The 17,539-nt window shown below is 33.2% G+C and overlaps 4 protein-coding genes and 1 long non-coding RNA gene across 8 annotated transcripts; 3 read left to right on the forward strand and 2 right to left on the reverse strand.

The window, feature by feature from the left end:
- Positions 1-1,103: 1,103 nt before the first annotated feature.
- LOC131665959 (ubiquitin carboxyl-terminal hydrolase MINDY-3 homolog) lies at positions 1,104-3,538 on the forward strand. Its single transcript, XM_058938253.1, has 5 exons — positions 1,104-1,404; positions 1,501-1,888; positions 1,973-2,241; positions 2,314-2,611; positions 2,681-3,538. The coding sequence occupies exons 1-5, from the start codon at positions 1,287-1,289 to the stop codon at positions 2,985-2,987; spliced, it is 1,380 nt and encodes a 459-aa protein (XP_058794236.1). The 5' UTR covers positions 1,104-1,286; the 3' UTR covers positions 2,988-3,538.
- A 73-nt stretch (positions 3,539-3,611) lies between these two features.
- Positions 3,612-6,083, reverse strand: LOC131665960 (chitinase-3-like protein 2). 2 transcript variants are annotated; one of them, XM_058938255.1, is made up of 7 exons: positions 5,888-6,083; positions 5,583-5,796; positions 5,146-5,355; positions 4,806-5,075; positions 4,496-4,732; positions 3,994-4,417; positions 3,612-3,915 (listed from the first exon to the last, which is right to left on the reverse strand). In XM_058938255.1, the coding sequence occupies exons 2-7, from the start codon at positions 5,639-5,641 to the stop codon at positions 3,766-3,768; spliced, it is 1,350 nt and encodes a 449-aa protein (XP_058794238.1). In that variant the 5' UTR covers positions 5,642-5,796; positions 5,888-6,083; the 3' UTR covers positions 3,612-3,765. The 2 variants fall into 2 exon arrangements, with proteins under 2 accessions (XP_058794238.1, XP_058794237.1); XM_058938254.1 differs by having other exon boundaries at positions 5,583-6,083.
- Positions 6,084-6,975: 892 nt separating this feature from the next.
- Positions 6,976-10,544, forward strand: LOC131665964 (uncharacterized). 3 transcript variants are annotated; one of them, XR_009302055.1, is made up of 5 exons: positions 6,976-7,163; positions 9,216-9,364; positions 9,446-9,700; positions 9,788-9,904; positions 9,980-10,544. It is a non-coding gene; the product is annotated as an uncharacterized LOC131665964 (long non-coding RNA). The 3 variants fall into 3 exon arrangements; XR_009302056.1 differs by having other exon boundaries at positions 9,794-9,904; XR_009302054.1 differs by having other exon boundaries at positions 9,446-9,904.
- Positions 10,545-11,766: 1,222 nt separating this feature from the next.
- Positions 11,767-15,269, forward strand: LOC131665958 (uncharacterized protein PF3D7_0207100-like). Its single transcript, XM_058938252.1, has 2 exons — positions 11,767-12,875; positions 13,131-15,269. Exons 1-2 carry the CDS (start codon positions 12,753-12,755, stop codon positions 14,808-14,810), a joined length of 1,803 nt encoding a protein of 600 aa, XP_058794235.1. The 5' UTR covers positions 11,767-12,752; the 3' UTR covers positions 14,811-15,269.
- Positions 15,270-15,454: 185 nt separating this feature from the next.
- LOC131665963 (SUZ domain-containing protein 1) lies at positions 15,455-17,073 on the reverse strand. The gene is made up of 4 exons (XM_058938257.1): positions 16,838-17,073; positions 16,413-16,480; positions 16,176-16,347; positions 15,455-16,056 (listed from the first exon to the last, which is right to left on the reverse strand). The coding sequence occupies exons 1-4, from the start codon at positions 16,889-16,891 to the stop codon at positions 15,865-15,867; spliced, it is 486 nt and encodes a 161-aa protein (XP_058794240.1). The 5' UTR covers positions 16,892-17,073; the 3' UTR covers positions 15,455-15,864.
- Between the last annotated feature and the right edge of the window lie 466 nt (positions 17,074-17,539).

The following is a 17,539-nucleotide window of genomic DNA, read 5'->3' on the forward strand; positions in this document are numbered from 1 at the left end:
AATAGTACATTACGATACAAGTGCGGGAAAATAGATTCTTGTCTCATGTGGCGTTTACGCCCGAGCGGAGCGAGGGTGGAAAGGTACGCGAGACGAGAAACTCTTTCCCGAACATATGCCGTACCGTATTTTTTGATATGACGTGTGGAAAGTGCGATTTTCAACGCACGTTTTCTGCCGAGCGTGTGGGAAAGACGCACTTTGCGCACGGAGTATCAAAAAAAACTTGAAGAATGCCTGGAAAAGTATATTGAGTTAAAGATTATGTTGAAAAATAAAAAAAATCTATCAAAAAAAATTGTTTTTTATCTTTTTCTAAGGGCTTATTGACGCACCCTCGTATTTGATCAACACATTAAGTGGCCTATAAAGTGTACCCGTCAATTACTATACTTTAATAGAGCTATTTGGGATGTTTCTTAAAATTCCATATCTTTTTATATTTCTCTGGATCAATTCATTCTGATCCAAATTACTTTAATAGCAAATTTTTAAAGTATTGGGTAAAACCTTTCAAGTAAAAAAGTTGCAGTTAAATCGATGCCGTTCCGAGAAAGTTATTTTTTTAGTTTTTTCGATATGTTACTTTTCTGTTTATATCTTTACATCGTAAAAGTTTTTGATGTAAAGCGGAGACTATGAACTATTTGATTGGGAAGATTCTGTTATCTTGTTAAAACTATTGTAATTGTAATTAACGATTAGATGGAAAAATAAGCAATGAAATATTTTCAGTTTCATTTGCATGGGGGAATATCGTGCTGAAATAATATTTTCTTTTGTTTTTTACAACATAAAAATTTATATGTTGAAGTATAATTATACAAAATCGGAATAATTGAATCGCAAGTAAAATAACAATTGCATTTAAGATTTGCTTACAGTTAAAGAATGAAGCAGAGTTGAAACAAATGACTATAAATTGTTAATAAAATATAGCTAAATCTTAGGCGCTTACTTTTCAGACGAAAATAAAAGCGTGTATAAGCCAATATATACGGAATAGCCAACGTAAACACATAAAAAAGTATGCGATAGGTATATCTGTATAGTTATAATACACATGTATAAGCAAGTCCGATTAAACTGAGGTGCGGTGCGGTGGCACGAGAGCTCTGGATCAAGTTGGAAAATGGCGCGGTACTTGGCAATAATTTGCAGTCCGTGAAAAGGTTATGGGTATTTGTTTAGAATAATAAATAGTTCATAATTAACGGAACTGCTAAGTGATCGCTGCGAGCTTTTCACGGTGCGCTTTTATCACCCGTGAAAAAAAGGCTTTCGCTATGGCAGCCAAAAGCTTGAGTATCACCACGGTCCCATGTAACCAACTTATTCAAGACATCAAAACTTTGCTATGGGGTACTACCGTCAAGGAAGAGGTTTTTCACCGTTGGGCCCAAGGTACGACGTCTCCTTATTTTTCACTTTTAGAAAATTCTCAAGCATCTACAATTCATCATATCTCGTGCAGCCATTCCAACCTTACTTTAATTTCAGGCTTTTACTTTAGTCCTCATGAAAATACAGCCCTTATTCAAGCTGAAGGAGGACCATGTGCTGTGATAGCACCTCTTCAAGCTTTCATCCTGAAGCAATTACTCGCTGAATCTGACATTACTACATGGAAGAGCTTGAAACCGGATAAAAGTGATCAGTTACTTGTCAAAGCCATGACAGAAATACTTGCACAAGCAGTTGATCCTGCAGATGAAAAGTACTCTATTTTTCTTATTGATAAGCAGGGCATAGCCAATGGTCAACTGTTTCAACCAAGGCCACAGGCAGACGAGGAATCAGTATTGCCTGAAAGCTCGTGCGCAACTATTACAAGTGTACCACTTTCTGAGTTGACATTGGATTCTAATGTTTTTCACTCCCTTTTAAGGTTTGTAGTCAATTTTCTCCATTTCTGAACTTACTCCCCCTTTTTCTTAGTGAATACATGGATTCTCATATTTTACATTTTTAGGCTTTATATGTTAAAAAGTATCCAGGAGGTTGAACAGTTTTTTACAGAAAATATCAGTATGTTCAAGGACCAATTTGGTGTATTACTACTTTTGTATTCGGTAATATCAACAAAAAGTATACCTCAGGTCCGTTTGGAAATATCTGATTTGGCAGATCCTTTAATTCATTCGACATTTGGCTATGGGAGTCAGAGTTTGATTAATTTAATGCTGAGTGGCAGAGCAGTTAGTAATGTTTGGGATCACGATCAGGAAGTAGGAGGGCTCAGTAAGATAAATTAATTTTAAATTGAAAATCAAATTAACTAATGTTACAGTCATAAATGATCTTATTTTTCAGAGTTGAAAGGGATTGATAAGCAAAATGCTGTAGGCTTTTTGACATTACTGGAAACATTACGATATATTGAGGTGGGATCATTTCTCAAATCACCAGCCAATCCAGTTTGGGTCTTAGGTTCTGAAACACACTTGACTGTCCTATTTTCAACAGAAAAGAAACTAGTAAGTGAAGAGACTCCAGCTGAGCAGGCAAAGCGTGTTTTTAAAAAGTATGACAAAGATGGATACAACTTCATCCCAACTGACTCTTTACAAAATGTATTGTCTGATCTTGGATTGTTTTCTGACTCTGAATAGTAAGTAACAATTTTTTTGTTATGTAAAAAATGTAACTTATTCTACATAATCGTTATAATTGTTTATAGCGTTGAAATAATGAAGAAAAAATTAGATCGACACAATGACGGTATCATTTTGTTTCAATCTTTTATGTATGAATTTTTCCCTGAAGAACTCAGAACGTATCCAGATACATTTGTTTTGTATCACTACAATGGTTTACCAAGAAGTAATCCAAATAACAAAGTACAGTATCACAGAGGCCAAGCAATTTTATTAGAAATTACAGTAGAATCCATATTAGACAGTAATTCTATGTTGACGGTATTACAAACCAAATGGCCAAGCATTGAAGTACAGTGGGATGATAACCAAAATCCCAGTATCAATTGAAATGATGATTGACTATCGAGGTGATACACTTAGAAAATTGAAACTAATACATAGAATTCCAGCGTTGAAATGTTGTTCGCTGGCTGGTTATCAGAGACTAATGTAAGATGTAAGGATTATAATGATAATGATGCAGATATTAATCCTCGCTGGCCTTAAAAAATCTCAAAAATTTCTCCAAAGACTTGATGAATTGTTTGGAGATAAGAGGTTATCTGATGGATATCAACGTTTCATGCTGAAACTCAATACTAAAGTTCTATAAACGCTTGCATTTCAATACCATTGTTTGTGTTTTTAAAACAATTTGAGTGTTTTTTTCGAGAGCAATGCTTCTTAGTTCACAGCTTTATGAAAGTAAAACTCTATGTATTCTTTTTGAAAGATTTATTATAAAATCACTTATTCCAAAACAATGTTATAAATGTACAAAAAACTGTGAATAATAGATAAAGTCAAGAATAGTTTGTACTATAAGTTTGCATGATTTTAGGATTGATTTTTGTAACTTAAATTGAAAGAACACCGTCGTTAATTTATAATAAAATTAGTATTTTGTTATTGATTATTTTTGTAAGTAAATTGTACACATTCTAAAATCTTGCATTGAACGTCTTACAGAAATTACATGCAAGAAATGAATAGTAAATAAATAATCAGTTAACTAAGCTGCTTTTTGTGCTTTACTTTGCTTATTTTCATTTAAAACCAATTTGTAATTTATAAATACTTTATTTACAACTTACAGTACCAGTCTTTAAAAAAAATACAAAAAACATTACAATTTTTTTGGTTTTGACATGAAAACTTTTTTGACAGCAGTTGTCAAAGGAAATTTGTGATTTGGTGTGCACGTTGAGTTCCAATCATCAGTATTCAAAGAAAATACCATAGCACCTTTAAAGCCATTGTCTCTGATCCACTTTGCCTAAAAATATTAATCCATTGTGTAAGTGAATGAGTTTCATTCATATTTTTATAAGCTTAGTATAATATATATAGTCACCTTATAAGTAACACTAGATACATCATCATATGAAATCCATTCGTTATTTTTATAAGCATATGGTACATGACTATCATTTACAGAGACTTTTACAGCTCCATTTTTCAAGAATTTGCATATATCTGGATATTTTACAAATCCCTGTTGCCCTGTATCACCAAAACCACTCGCAGGTGCTTGCAACTTATGATTAGACGGATTATATAATTTGTAAGAATGTCCATAAAGTGGAATTCCAATAACGATCTTTTCTCTTGGCATTCCTTTGAATACCCAATAATTTGCTGAAAAGTTTACATTCAAAGACGTCAGGTAGCCGGTTTCCAAAGATCGCGGATATAATGGCGAATTCAAATCGGTCACTGGATAATACCACACATAAAAATGGTAGTCATAAGACATCAAATTTACGAAGTCAATATGCCTGGTAGAAAGCGTTATGTTATGTTATTCAGAAAATTTAAATGTAAATTTTCATCATAATTAAAATAATAGAACTCACTGTCCCAATTCTGGCATCTGATAGCTTTGGTCAATTATAGCTTGAGGTGCTGCTACTGCAGCAGAGAGTAGTAATTGTTCTCCACTACGGTTGAAATCTTTTCTTAATTCATAAACCAGCTGTAGAAAATGAAGCTTCTGATGATCAGCTTTGTTTGCCCAAGCTGGAAATTCCCAATCTAAATCCAACCCATCTAATTTGAAGGTTTTAGTCATATTCAAAACTGACCTAATAAACCTGAAAAACGAACAATTTTTCAATTAATAGAAACATTTACAACTCAGTTATCAGAATCAAAGACAACATTTACGTTTTTCTGTTGGTATGATTAAGCACCATCTTGGGGAAGTCAGAGTCATTGTCAGATCCTCCTACACTAACCATTACTTTTAATTTAGGTTGAATTTTCTTCAATTCTATTACTTGTTGATGAATTGACACCTCATTGTTCAAAACAATAGTACAATTAACAACTGAGGCAAATCCTATAATAATGTGGGTACAGAGATTAGGATCAATATTATTTAGTTCTAGTTGTCCAGATTCTTTATTACTGGTATAATAGCAAACAACAAAGTGTCTGAAAAAGAGAAAATAGGTGGCTAGAAATAAGTTTTAGGAATATGTATTGAAACAGTGATTTAACTTACTCTTCGATTGGTTTTATGGTAGATGTAAAAGTACTAGAATTTGTAACATTATAATTCCATAGCCAATGCATCCAAGATGGAACTTTGACATGATTAACTAATTTTTCCTCTGCAATAGCAGTTTTGAAAAAATTGTAAGCCAAAAGCCCAATAGAAGTAAACCCAAGGAAAAATATTAAACAAACAACAACAATGTTGCAGCAGGAAAATCTGTATAAAGAAGTTGTTTTGAAATATAATTTATTTCTATAAATAATTAAAAAGTGAAAATTATTTACTAAAAAACATTTGTTCTGGTACTTTAAAAAAGTACATTTCAAATATAATTTGTATGTAAAAGAAGTTGGAAAAAACTAAAAAAATTATATAAACAAATGAAAATAAGTTTAGATGAACATTTTTCCAGTTCTTTAAAAGACAAAAACTTGTCAACTCACTTGTGCTTTCCAGCTAACAAAGTGTAATCGGCCTCGGGCACAAGGACTTTGTGAACCATTGATTCGGTGTAGATTATACAATCGTTTTTTTTATGTATATAAAAAAATAACTCGTTTGTTAAGAAAACGTTAAAAAAAATAAATTTTACTGGTCGAAGCAAAGCGTATATCGTGGAGGTGTGAGTTCAATTGATATCTGACGAGGCGACCATCACTAAACAAGATAATGAAGATTATGATTGATAAGATAAATTCAGTCGGCGGGTCTGTCTCATTTTAATGTTGATGCTGTTATAGCTGCCTACCGCTCTACTACTATACACTGCTGGCGCGCGACTGTCTGTCATTAAAGTATACGCAATTGCGGTGCACTGGCTGCAATCCATACTATGATGCATTGTGTGTCCGCGTAGAATACATAGCTGCACACACGTATGCACGTCGCGCACTTCATTGAATGAAGTTCATATACATATACACTCCTCGGACATTAATTTGAGATTCGAGATGATTGAGCATCGATGACACCAAACGAGGTTAGATCAAGGAATTATTTTAGTAAGTTGTACCGCACAACTAGCTAGAATTAATGCCATCGATGCTCAATCGTCGAAAATCATTGATATTTTGAACTTCGCGGGTCACAAATTGATGACTGAGTAGTGTATGTAAGTATTACATACATAACATATATATGTACACCCAACGTGGGTTGAATCGCGACCCCCCCAGTTAGGTTGGTATGAGAATTCCGTCGTTGCATCGGAACGAAGAAACCGCGGGAAAATTCAAAAATGAAAATTCGTTTTAAGATACGATAAAAAGCTAAAACGTTACTAATTTGTTTTTAGGTTTAAAATTAATTGTTTGCCGAACAATGAATTTAGATGCATGATTATTTGATTTTAGGTTTTAATTATATAATTTAAGAACGAGCGTTATACTATGGCCGATCTGAAAACCACCGTTACCGACTGAAAGTAGCACTCTACTAACCTAACTTGGGGGGTCGCGAGTCAATTCACGCGATACAATTTAAATTATATAATTAAAACCTAAAATCAAATAATCATGCATCTAAATTCATTGTTCGGCAAACAATTAATTTTAAACCTAAAAACAAATTAGTAACGTTTTAACTTTTTATCGTATCTTAAAACGAATTTTTATTTTTGAATTTTCCCGCGGTTTCTTCGTTCCGATGCAACGACGGAATTCTCATACCAACCTAACTGGGGGGGTCGCGATTCAACCCACGTTGGGTGTACATACATACATACATACAAACATCGCAGGTGCAGCACTTGCGAAGCCCAACTGCAAAAACATGTGCTTGCTACAAATAAGGCCATTAAAAGTTAAGCTTTCGTTTTATTGGTTAGAGTAGGGGGTTGTGGCGCCCTTGCCGCTCGATCAGCCGTCGCCGTCAGCTGGCAGCATTCATCGTCAAGCTCGTTGCCAGCCGCGAAAGCAGACGCTTACACCGATAGCGGATTTCGATTAGCGGCAGGAAAAGCAATTTATTTCGAACGCGAACAGTCAAATTCAGCATTAGTGACCGAAAGTTGTAGTAAAGAACAGGTTTGCGTGATTTTAATAAACATATCAATTTACTCATTTTTTTATCTTTACTACTCCTGTCATTTCTCATATCTACTCATCTCACTTAATCTTTTCTTCGCTTTAACTTCTTACTCATAAATCAGTAATAATCCCATATAATCCAGTGAACCTAACCTGTCATCTAAATCTAACATTATTTTGGTGACCTCAGCTACCAAGCTTGCTTTCCAAATATTTTTTCCAATCTTTCCACAGAATCCTATTCTAATGACTGTTCTCAACTGACGTTTAAAATAAACAAAAAGCGCAACGGAATTACGACTCAAGCTTCTCCAACTTCCCAGTGTCCAAAAAAAAATAAAGTGTCAAAAAATGCATTCTAATGTACCTGGTAATCTATAAAAAATTTAAGAAAGTGCAGAAATAGATACAGCAGAAGAATTAGCTAATAATAATGGAACTCATTCGCAAACTATAACTTCATCATTTACTCCTCTTTCTAATAAGCTTTTGCCTACTACTCATAACCAACAGCTTAATTCTTTTCAGCATATCCATCTCTCAAGATTTCATTCTCTTTTTCACTCAATCATCTGAGTCCAATTCTTAATCCTCTCCAGACTTACATTATGCCAAATCAAAAGACTACTCTGTATCAATGAATACTCATTTTAAATAAATTTCTGGTCCTTATATTGTATTTATTGAACCAATTTACAGAAAATTAGTCAAAAGTGGTTTCAATGCCACCAAGTTAGGTCAAACACTCTTGAAGTCTTACCATAAATACCTTTTACCTGGCTGAATTAACCCATTAAGGTCCATGCCAAAACAGCATGAGACAGCACTAAACTAACTATGCCATGGAAAAAATATGACAAAAACGTATATAACGTTTTCTTCTCAAACTTCAAATTGTTAGTGTAAAACTGCAATAAACAATTGCAGGCCGGACAGGCTCACCTGTATACGCCAAATCCCAAGCAAAATCCATGGCCTATACCATTGATTGTGTAATTTTTTTTCACATATATGCTATGAACGGCATAGATAGTTTGACGGTATAGTCAGACCGGTTAGACGGTAAATCGCTAATTGTGAGCAGCATTACATGTCCCATACCAAACCGGATCCTTTTGGTCGTTATGTAGTCCGTTTACCTTTCCGAGATTCAAAATTTCATCTTGGCGAATCAAAATCTCAAGCTCTCAAACGTTTTTATTCTCTGGATTCAAAAGGGATCATTCGTTAAAGGTGGAGTACTCCAAGGTGATGGAGGAATATATCATATTAGGTTACATGACTGTTCGGAATGAGAAATGGGAATAAGTAATGTTCGAAATAACTTATCATCGAAATTTATTTGAAACAAATTTTAATCAAGAAACATCCGAAGTCTAACACTAACTAAGGCGATAAAACGACGCGAAAAACAAATACAAAACTCAGACGCAAATACAAACTTTCGCACGCGTGCAAAGACGACTTACCTGCTCGAGAGCTCGAGAACCCCTTTCTTTATTGGCCCTCAGCCCTCCTCCTCCCACTCGATTTTTCGTTTGGGACTCGAGAGGCGTGGCTTTTCAGAAAATCGCGTGCTACTAACGTGCCCGTTTGCATCCCCCTCTCCTAACTCTTCTCCATGCCAATCGGCCTCGACGCCCCCGTGGCTCTCCGATCCGCATGTGAAATCACCCAAGGTTAAACCCCCTTTCGGGAGTGACAGCCTCGGAAAACCTTGTCTTCCGATCTTTATTAATGGCGTAGTGGCCATGGGTCCGCACGTATGCGCCCACGCACACATAGAAGGTATCTGAGAGGGAAAGAAAGAACAAACGGCACCTCGAGTATTATTGCTGCATTACGTCTACAAATTGCTTAATCATTTCGATAAAAAACTTTCTTTTGACAACTACGTTTGAATTTTCATTTTCTCAAACACGCGGCTTACAAAACTACGCATAAAATTAAGCTAATGAACATCATTTATTACACCGCAAATTATTGCTAAACACACTCATTCTGTCACCCGATTCGGTCGTAAATATCTCACTTTCGAACGGTTTACAGATGTCGCATAATAACTCGCTTCGAGATCAGGGCAATTAAGATCATCGGGCGGTGGCAAAGAGCCGAAAACAATAAAACCAAATGTTAAAATGTGAAAGACGACTGGACTACTCATTTTCTCCACGTGTCTAGCAACGGCCCGTCGGCAGGTATGTTCGCCATATGCGATCATCTGCCTTTTACCCGCTCGGTTATTTCTTTGTCGTTCTGAACAATGACTTTCTGTGAAGAGGTAGATGACGGGTATTACCTTCTACATCACGCTGTGATCAAAGAATTCAGCGAAACCACTAAGGTACGAGTTGTCTTCGATAAATCGTCCAAAATTTCCACTGGGATAAGACCTAAATCAGATAAGACATTAGTTCATTATGAAGATATATTTTATTTATATTAAATGAATCAATCTGGACAAGAGGTCTTCTGCAAGAAACATCCATCAAGGATGAATAAAAAAAGACACTCATAATCTGGTGACTGCAAGGGTGAGTGCCAGTAAAGCTTCATTTGCTTCATGAAAATCTGAGTCTGCAAATAGTACTTCTTAAGAATTCTGTTTTTCTATAATGGAGCATTAGTTTATGTGTGGGACACGAGAATAAAAAAATCATCATCGGAATGCCCTGGCTATTGACTTCCATGCAACTTTGATGCATCAAGTTTTAGGGAGTTCTTGTAATAATTTGCAAGTAAGACACTGGTACCTAATGTATTTTTTATCATTGTAGATCGTTAATTATGAAAAGAATATGTTTGGATTTTAGGATTCGGTTGGAAAAAAATATTCTGCTATTAAGTTATCAATCAAGTAAATATGTAGGAAACATTTATAAACATTACATTTAAAAATGGGAAATTTGAGAGATTTTACAACTAACAAAGAAACAATACACTTTTGTACACATTTGTTTAATCCTCCTATATTTACTGCATCATTTAGACAAGTCGAAGATGGAGTTTTATGTGGTAATGGCATATTGAAAGAAATTAATGGTTTAGGATGGTGCACAGTTTTAAAAAAATGTATTTACAATTGAGCTGTGTATCATAGCACACATTATACTCGAGTGAAAAAAATAGACGACACTATTGTTCTTCTAAATGACGGTAACTTTGGAAGAATGTTAAATATTATAGATAATAATACTGTATGTTTTTTGGAATTATGTATTGTCAAAGTATTCTTAGACCTTCCTTTTTTTGGAATTTCACACATTAAAAAAATTAAATCTGAGAACGAAGATAATAAAATCGTTGTTTCAATATCTATAATGTTTCAACTAAAGCATTGATTGTCGATGTTCGCAAAATGCACGGTACTTATGTACATTACCAAACACATTTGAAATTCAATGAATATAATTTATTAATTTCCTTAGACAAAATGAGTAATTTATTTGCTTTTACCTTCTTATTATATTCTTGGAGATTATTATTAATGATGATTATTAAAATATATTCGATGACAATGATTATTCATATTGATTATATTTCGTTAAATTCGATTCATTCAATTTTATTAAACTTCATTGATTAGAACTTACAGAAGAAATCTATTAAATTAAATTAAATTAATTTATCAAACATGATTATTAAAGGTGATTGAATGACAAAGCTTATTAATAATGATTAAATTTTATTTAAATCAGTTAACTAAAATTAATTAAATTTAATTTGTTGAAATTTACATTAGAAATAAATTGAATGGAATTATAATTCCGAAATTTATTATTCATTATAATAGACATTAAATACAATTGTAATTGTGGTTAACTTTCAATCACCAAAAATTTTGTATGTCAATTAAGCTCATAAGAGTTTATTAAAAACTATTAATATTGATTGATTTTCAATCGATCTCAATGGAACATTTTCAGCAGGGTAGCAAATGCTCAGTTTGAAAATGTTAACACAAAGCGGAACGTGCAGGAAGCGTGGAACCAAATCAACCGACGGTCATGGGTATAGAGAATATCTAGAGACGCCACGACTATACAATTTTGTTTTTAGGGGAAAAAGATTGGATTCTCAAAAATGCTGATGACCCGACTCTGAACTTTCAAGTGGCTGGGACCGGATCCGGATTCGAACTTAGAATTGGTGTTCTAGAAAATATGGCCGCCAACAAATGCATGTTGTTTGTTGTATTGTTATCTATAATATCAATAATATATTACTGTTTTTCATTATACATAGGGAGCTGATGAATTTTCCAACTATAATGTTAAATTCTGATTGTCAAATGTTCAAACAAAAATTTTTTAGTTATGGAATTTTTTCAACGTAAGCAAATTATACATTTAATTTATTTTTTCAAATTTTAAAATAATGTGTTTTGAGATAATAAATTACAAAAAATTAGACAGTCTTAGTCTTAGTTTCTATATCTGAAACTGTTACAATGTTTCAGAATTTGAAATTGTAACCAAAGAACAAATCAGCTTCTTATATATATAATAATAATGACCTACTGGGCGGCCATGTTATCAGGTGACCACCAATCACAATATAGCCACCATTCTCAAAGATGACCGCGGCGCCATCAGCCATGATTGTCAAGCATCAGCAGGGTAGCAGCCAGCAGCGGCAGATCCGCAACGCAGTGGTGAATATATAGCGTGCGCGTGTGTGCGTGCCTCGTTTACCTTTTCTCGTTCGGCTGGCCTCCACTGCTGTTGCTGCACGGAGGGGAAAGAGAAAGAAGTAGAAAAAAAAAGAAGTGGAATTCTCGTGAACTCTGGCGCGCGCGTGAGAAAGACAGAACGAGCATTTCTCGCGCCGTGGCCTGACTTTTCCTTATTGCCTTCCTCATCGAACCGTTCATACAGTAGCAGCAAACGAAAACTAAGGAGAGCCGCAACGTCGCTCGTCCTCAATATTACGCTTGGTTCAGCTCGTCAAGTTTCAAGGCGGAGATAGTTAGCAAAGGCCCCACTCTTTATATCAACACGTTGAAAACGTATGAGCGTTAGCTTAGTCATGGCTTGGCTACACAATTAATGAAACATCGAACCAGTGAAAAATAAAAAAATAAAGCAGGCATTGTGCACAGTGTAGCAATTACTTTATTCGTTGGAGAGCTTTTGTTTCCTCGACAGAATTCTCTATAGCTTGAGTGTATGGCTTTCGTTCCATCATTGTTAGTATAATTATTAGTCTTCAATATTTATGTTCAATGCCTTTTTATGTCAAATGTACAGCGTAACAATGTACAAAAACTCGATGAATAGTAGCTCCTTATGCGATTGATTTTGGCGCCAAGGACTGTTCACCATCGTGCTCATAGGCTGCATTATTAGTATTAACTCGTTAAAAATTATCTGACGCCTAATATCTATACATTCGATGGTAGTACATTGTATCTCAATTGGCGCCAAAAATACGAGGTTCCGTCAGTCTTTCCAAGCTGAAATCGAATCGGCATCAAAATTGGAAAATCAGTGAATTTTTATCAACGCAGTAGCAGCAATATTTCAATCAGTCTAGTTGATAATCATCAAGAATCACCAGGGAAAATTTCGCTGACCACAGATAAATATGGAGACTCTGGAGAAGAGTCGTATGTGTCGATTGTGTGGCAAACAGTCCGGCATTTCTGTTGACATTTTTGACAAGAATGAAAGTCATGTGCGGAAAATCAACGCTATCCTGCCCATTTTGGTTAGTTTCCTTGTTTTACTTTTTAATGATTTTATTTTATAATTGCCATAATTTCCATTTTATATTTGTATCTTTACTGTTTTTTGAGTCATTCCTAAAATAGTTTTTAGTTTTTTATCTTTATATTGTTTAACTGAGGAAAGTTATTTTATGAGCACTTTGAGTATTCATGAATGCTTGCTTTGAGTATTCATAAACTTCATGTTTGCTTGTTGTATATTATTATAAATACTTTTGTTATTCATTCCTTTGTAGGTACATGAAATGGATTTACTACCGAAACAAATGTGCCACCGTTGCAGTTACAAATTGGAAGAATTTTTCAATTTTTATGTAGAATGTGCCAAAACGGACAGGGAATTAAAAAGTCAACTATCTTGGATGAGTAAAGAAGATGTTGAGGAAAATAATTCTATCCCTATGGTAAAAATGAATAAATTCAAAATTAAGACTGAGCCTTTAGATAATGATTCTACTGGTTCTCAAAATGCTTGTGGTAAATTTGGTGGAAGTTCAGTTATTTTTCCTGCAAGTATTCTTCAATATGAATCTAATTCTAATTTAACATTGCCTTGTGCACAATGCAAATGTATGTGCGATAATAAGAGTATCAAAATAAATAAAACGTCTCTAAAATCGATAAAATTCCATTCAAATTCAGTGTCTGAAAATAAAGCTCATAATTTTCAAATAATTGGAAATGAACCATGTGTCTTAATCGAACCTATGTGTGTAAATCATAAAGTTAATTTAATGAAAGATAGTAAATCCAATCAAATAAATTCTTTGCAAAAAACTACAAACAATGATAGTGAAGCTTTTGTTACACTGGATATTGATGATGATGTTTTAAAATCAGAAAAATTAAATCGAGCTTTGAGACCAAGAAAAGGTTCAATAGATTACATTGGACCAAAAAAGAAAGTCACAACAACCAATTTGAAAAACAATATAAAAAATAAACTAGATGATATTGATTTATCATTGGTAAAGCCTGCAAATATCCGAATAACACCAGGTAATGCAAATCATCCCAGTCCAATTATAAAACTTGAAAAAGTTGATGATGCAGTAAAATCTTTAAGAACTCAACAAAATCTAAAACTATTTTATAAAAGAGTTAAAGAACTACAGCTCAAAAAGAAGAACTTATATAAAAAAGAAAATCAACATGGAAAAAGCTTTTGGGCCGAAGCAAGTCAAAATAAAAAAAATGAAAAGCTTAAAGAAACCTCAAATAGCCCACTTTCAAAAAAATCACAAAAAGGAGAAAATAGCCCTAAGAAAAATGTCAAAACAGATAAATGTGATAAATATAATTTGCAATCTGATGTTAATTTAAATGAAGAATGTTTAACTAGTAGTAATATACAATTTTCAAATAATGAGTTGAGTATTGTAGAGACAAAAATAAAACAGGAAGAAATAAATACAGTTAAAAATGATGAATCCTCAGTACATTCAGTGCAAGAAAATACATTGCAATCAAATGATAGGTTCCCTTTCTGTTCAGTTATTAAATTAGAAAATGACTATTCATGTAATGTGGATTATCCAAAAATTCAAATTAAACAGCATATAACTACTACAAATTCTGTAAATTCTCAAGACAGCAGGTCAAATAATTCTGCAAAACAAAAAAAAGATCGTTCGAAACATGCTACAAACAAGAAATTAACAGTCAGAGATAATACTTTTTTGAAAAATTTAAGAAGTAAACAAAGAAAGATGAAAATAAAGAATAACCATCACAAAACAAGATCATGGAAAAAGAAAAATAGTAGGCAGTTGAATTTGAATAGCAAACGAACAGTCTTTAATAAAGAACTGTCAATGATTTTATCTCAAAGTGAATTGAAATGTTATTGTGAACAATGCAATACAAGTTTTGGAAACAAAGAACTATATAAATTACATCCATGTTATCAAAATTAAATTTTTCATTATTAACTGCTCTGAAGTGAATTTGGACTAATTTGATTCATTTTTTCTGTTCCAATAATTTTAGACTTCATAGAAAATTTATGCTTAATTAGTTTTAATTATAATTTTAGAGTGTGGGGAGTACCCTTTATATTTATTACAGGCACTTTAAACTTTTGTTTTTAATAAATATTTGTATCATTAATAAATGCTACAAGTATTGATAAAAAATAATTGGTTCTTTCAATAAGGTCAAAGATTATTGATCAAAGATATTCATCAATCAATTATTTTAATTTGTAATATTTAAAAATTTTATGAATATTGCATAAAAATTTTGAACTAGTTAAGCTAACTAGTTTGAAACAAAGCAATTTAAATTGTGAAAACAGAGTTAAGTTGTTTTTATAAGAAAAGTAAACATTGTTTTATTTTTTTAACACTGTTTTATTGTGGAAAGGAATAAAAAAGATGAATGCACAGTTTCTGTGATATTTCAAATAGTAATATAAGAATAGTTGAAAATATTTTTGGCTATGAAGCTAATGTCATCATCAATTAAATGAATTGTTAATTACTTTGATATTCACTATGTTCAGATTTTTTAAATAAAATGCAATTTTTAATAATACTCTATGATGTCACAACAATTGATTCCTTGACCCTAACTATTGTAACATTAGAGCTATAGTAGGATACACCAACAAATTATTTTGAAATCTAGTATATGATAAAATAAAAGTTCTTTTATTATGTATAATTCTGTAACTCAATAAAATAAAACTGTTACAATAATATTAAGCAGCATTATACAGTCATGGTTATTTCTGACTCAAGTTGTATAAAGACATCGTCATTTCTGTGCTTTCCCTCTATGAACACACTTTCATGGAAAGCAGTAATTATAGCATTTCTCCTTGGAATAGAGAAATGGTGTCCTGTACGAATCAGGATATTGGTAGCAATTTACTGCTTTTGGCCTCAGCCTTCTCCCCCTCTTATCAGTATAGAGGTGAGAGAAAAGGTCAACTCGATAAGTAGTAATAATCTTGGATTTTCAGACATGCTACCTGCGTACATTAAATCCTTTAGTTCCATCTGGCCCAGTTGGCAATCTTGTTATATTTATGGGTAAATTACTTCCACTAGCTATTAAAGTTTTTCCTTGTATCCTATTAATTTCAGATATTATTTTTTCTTCAGGACTTTTTTCTTCTCCTAAAATCCTTTTTCTTGCCTCAGCATATTCTTGTTCTCTCTAATCAGAATATTAATATTACTCAGAGAGATTATGATTTGAGTTGATTAAAAGGTCATAAACTTTATTATTGTTTATTGACCTCCAACTAAGGTTAAGTAAGTAAAGTAAAAGCAAACCTGTTTCAAAGACTTGATTGGCTGTTTTGGCTTATCACCATTTATTAATATTCCATCACCTGGAGAATTTCTGTCTGGCCTTTTTAGTATTTTCACTGTAGGCTTTGGTGGATACTGTGATCTCATCGTTTCATCTCCCAAAATGATAATTCTTGTATTTGAATTATTTTTACTGGAAGGATTTCTTATGTTATAACCAGTTCACTATTTACAATGCACTTTTTACAAGTAGCCTACCTCCTTGACTCATCACCAATTCCATCAGCTGGATTAACCTCAAGAGCTTGGAGTTTTTTATCGAGAGTCTAAAGCGTACAAAAAGATGAAAATTAATGAAATTAAGACAAGGAGAAAGCAATGGTTAGTAACAAGGAAAATAGCGATATCAAAAAATAACTTTAGAAAAAAATGGATTCTTTGGTATTTTAGTACCAGGTTAATGATGTAATTGAAAATTCTTTTCTTAGCCATACGATGGAATAAACGATCAAATGTCTATTCAACTTGGAAAAATTCTCTCTATATGGATGTGGTGGGGAACGTGTGTGCTTGTAAGGTTAAGTCAAAGTAAGCCCGATGGTGATATTTATTGTTAAACCATCTGATAAATCCGTGGTCCGAAATTCGCAGCTGACTAGTGCGCTTGGTATCAGACAACTTACCCCTGATTCTTCCATTTCCTCCCAACTTTCGAAAACTTCATCGGCGGCCGACATTCTTAAAGGTAATAAAAAAAGCTCGTAATACGGAGTATATGAAGGGAGATGCTATATCGAAAATTCAACGAAAGAACATTTGTCGCAAGTTGTCGACGACGACGACGACAACGACGACTGACGACGACACACCACGCAAACAGGCACGAGGAGAACGACGGCAGACGAACGGAGGAACGCGAGAGTGAGAGGCTAAACACTAAATCACTCGAACGCGACACGGAATTGCCAACGCATGCATGATGCAACGTCAATTTTACGACGACGGACGAAATCTCATTGAGGCGAGAAACTATTAATTATTAATATACATTAACAATTTTTTTTAATTTTCAATGTACCTATATAAGAAGTTTTATTTTTCGTTAATAGTATAGTACATTTTTCATTAAAAAATCACAAATTTGTTATTTCAGTTATGTTTCTGTTTACGCTAATGTATTGTTTGCCAAAGATTTCAAATTGAATTGTCACAATTAAACTAAATTTTACCAAGTTTTAAACTTATATACAATCACAATTATGATTGCTGTATGAATGAAGTAGTTTTTAATAATTCTTTTTTATTTATAAAAATGCAGGGATTGAACTAATAGTAGTAAGGCATATACAACGTTTAAATGAGAAAGTTGGCAACGAATTACTCAT

This window comes from Phymastichus coffea, unplaced genomic scaffold, assembly GCF_024137745.1.
Source record: "Phymastichus coffea isolate CEN01 unplaced genomic scaffold, Cenicafe_Pcof_1.1 PCOF00055, whole genome shotgun sequence".
In the NCBI taxonomy this organism is placed as follows: Eukaryota; Metazoa; Arthropoda; class Insecta; order Hymenoptera; family Eulophidae; genus Phymastichus; species Phymastichus coffea.

What these genes read in the sequence shown, in the direction of transcription:
- LOC131665958 (XM_058938252.1), top strand. Translation starts at nt 12,753, where the DNA reads ATGGAGACTCTGGAGAAGAGTCGTATGTGTCGATTGTGTGGCAAACAG. An exon ending in ACGCTATCCTGCCCATTTTG is followed by an intron (nt 12,876 to 13,130) that starts GTTAGTTTCCTT and finishes ATTCCTTTGTAG; the next exon opens with GTACATGAAATGGATTTACT.
- LOC131665963 (XM_058938257.1), bottom strand. Translation starts at nt 16,891, where the DNA reads ATGTCGGCCGCCGATGAAGTTTTCGAAAGTTGGGAGGAAATGGAAGAA. An exon ending in ATTGGTGATGAGTCAAGGAG is followed by an intron (nt 16,348 to 16,412) that starts GTAGGCTACTTG and finishes AAATCCTTCCAG; the next exon opens with TAAAAATAATTCAAATACAA. An exon ending in CAATCAAGTCTTTGAAACAG is followed by an intron (nt 16,057 to 16,175) that starts GTTTGCTTTTAC and finishes TATTCTGATTAG; the next exon opens with AGAGAACAAGAATATGCTGA.
- LOC131665960 (XM_058938255.1), bottom strand. Translation starts at nt 5,641, where the DNA reads ATGGTTCACAAAGTCCTTGTGCCCGAGGCCGATTACACTTTGTTAGCT. An exon ending in ACCATAAAACCAATCGAAGA is followed by an intron (nt 5,076 to 5,145) that starts GTAAGTTAAATC and finishes TCTCTTTTTCAG; the next exon opens with ACACTTTGTTGTTTGCTATT. An exon ending in CAGATGCCAGAATTGGGACA is followed by an intron (nt 4,418 to 4,495) that starts GTGAGTTCTATT and finishes GCTTTCTACCAG; the next exon opens with GCATATTGACTTCGTAAATT.
- LOC131665959 (XM_058938253.1), top strand. Translation starts at nt 1,287, where the DNA reads ATGGCAGCCAAAAGCTTGAGTATCACCACGGTCCCATGTAACCAACTT. An exon ending in GTTTTTCACTCCCTTTTAAG is followed by an intron (nt 1,889 to 1,972) that starts GTTTGTAGTCAA and finishes TTACATTTTTAG; the next exon opens with GCTTTATATGTTAAAAAGTA. An exon ending in TTGTTTTCTGACTCTGAATA is followed by an intron (nt 2,612 to 2,680) that starts GTAAGTAACAAT and finishes AATTGTTTATAG; the next exon opens with CGTTGAAATAATGAAGAAAA.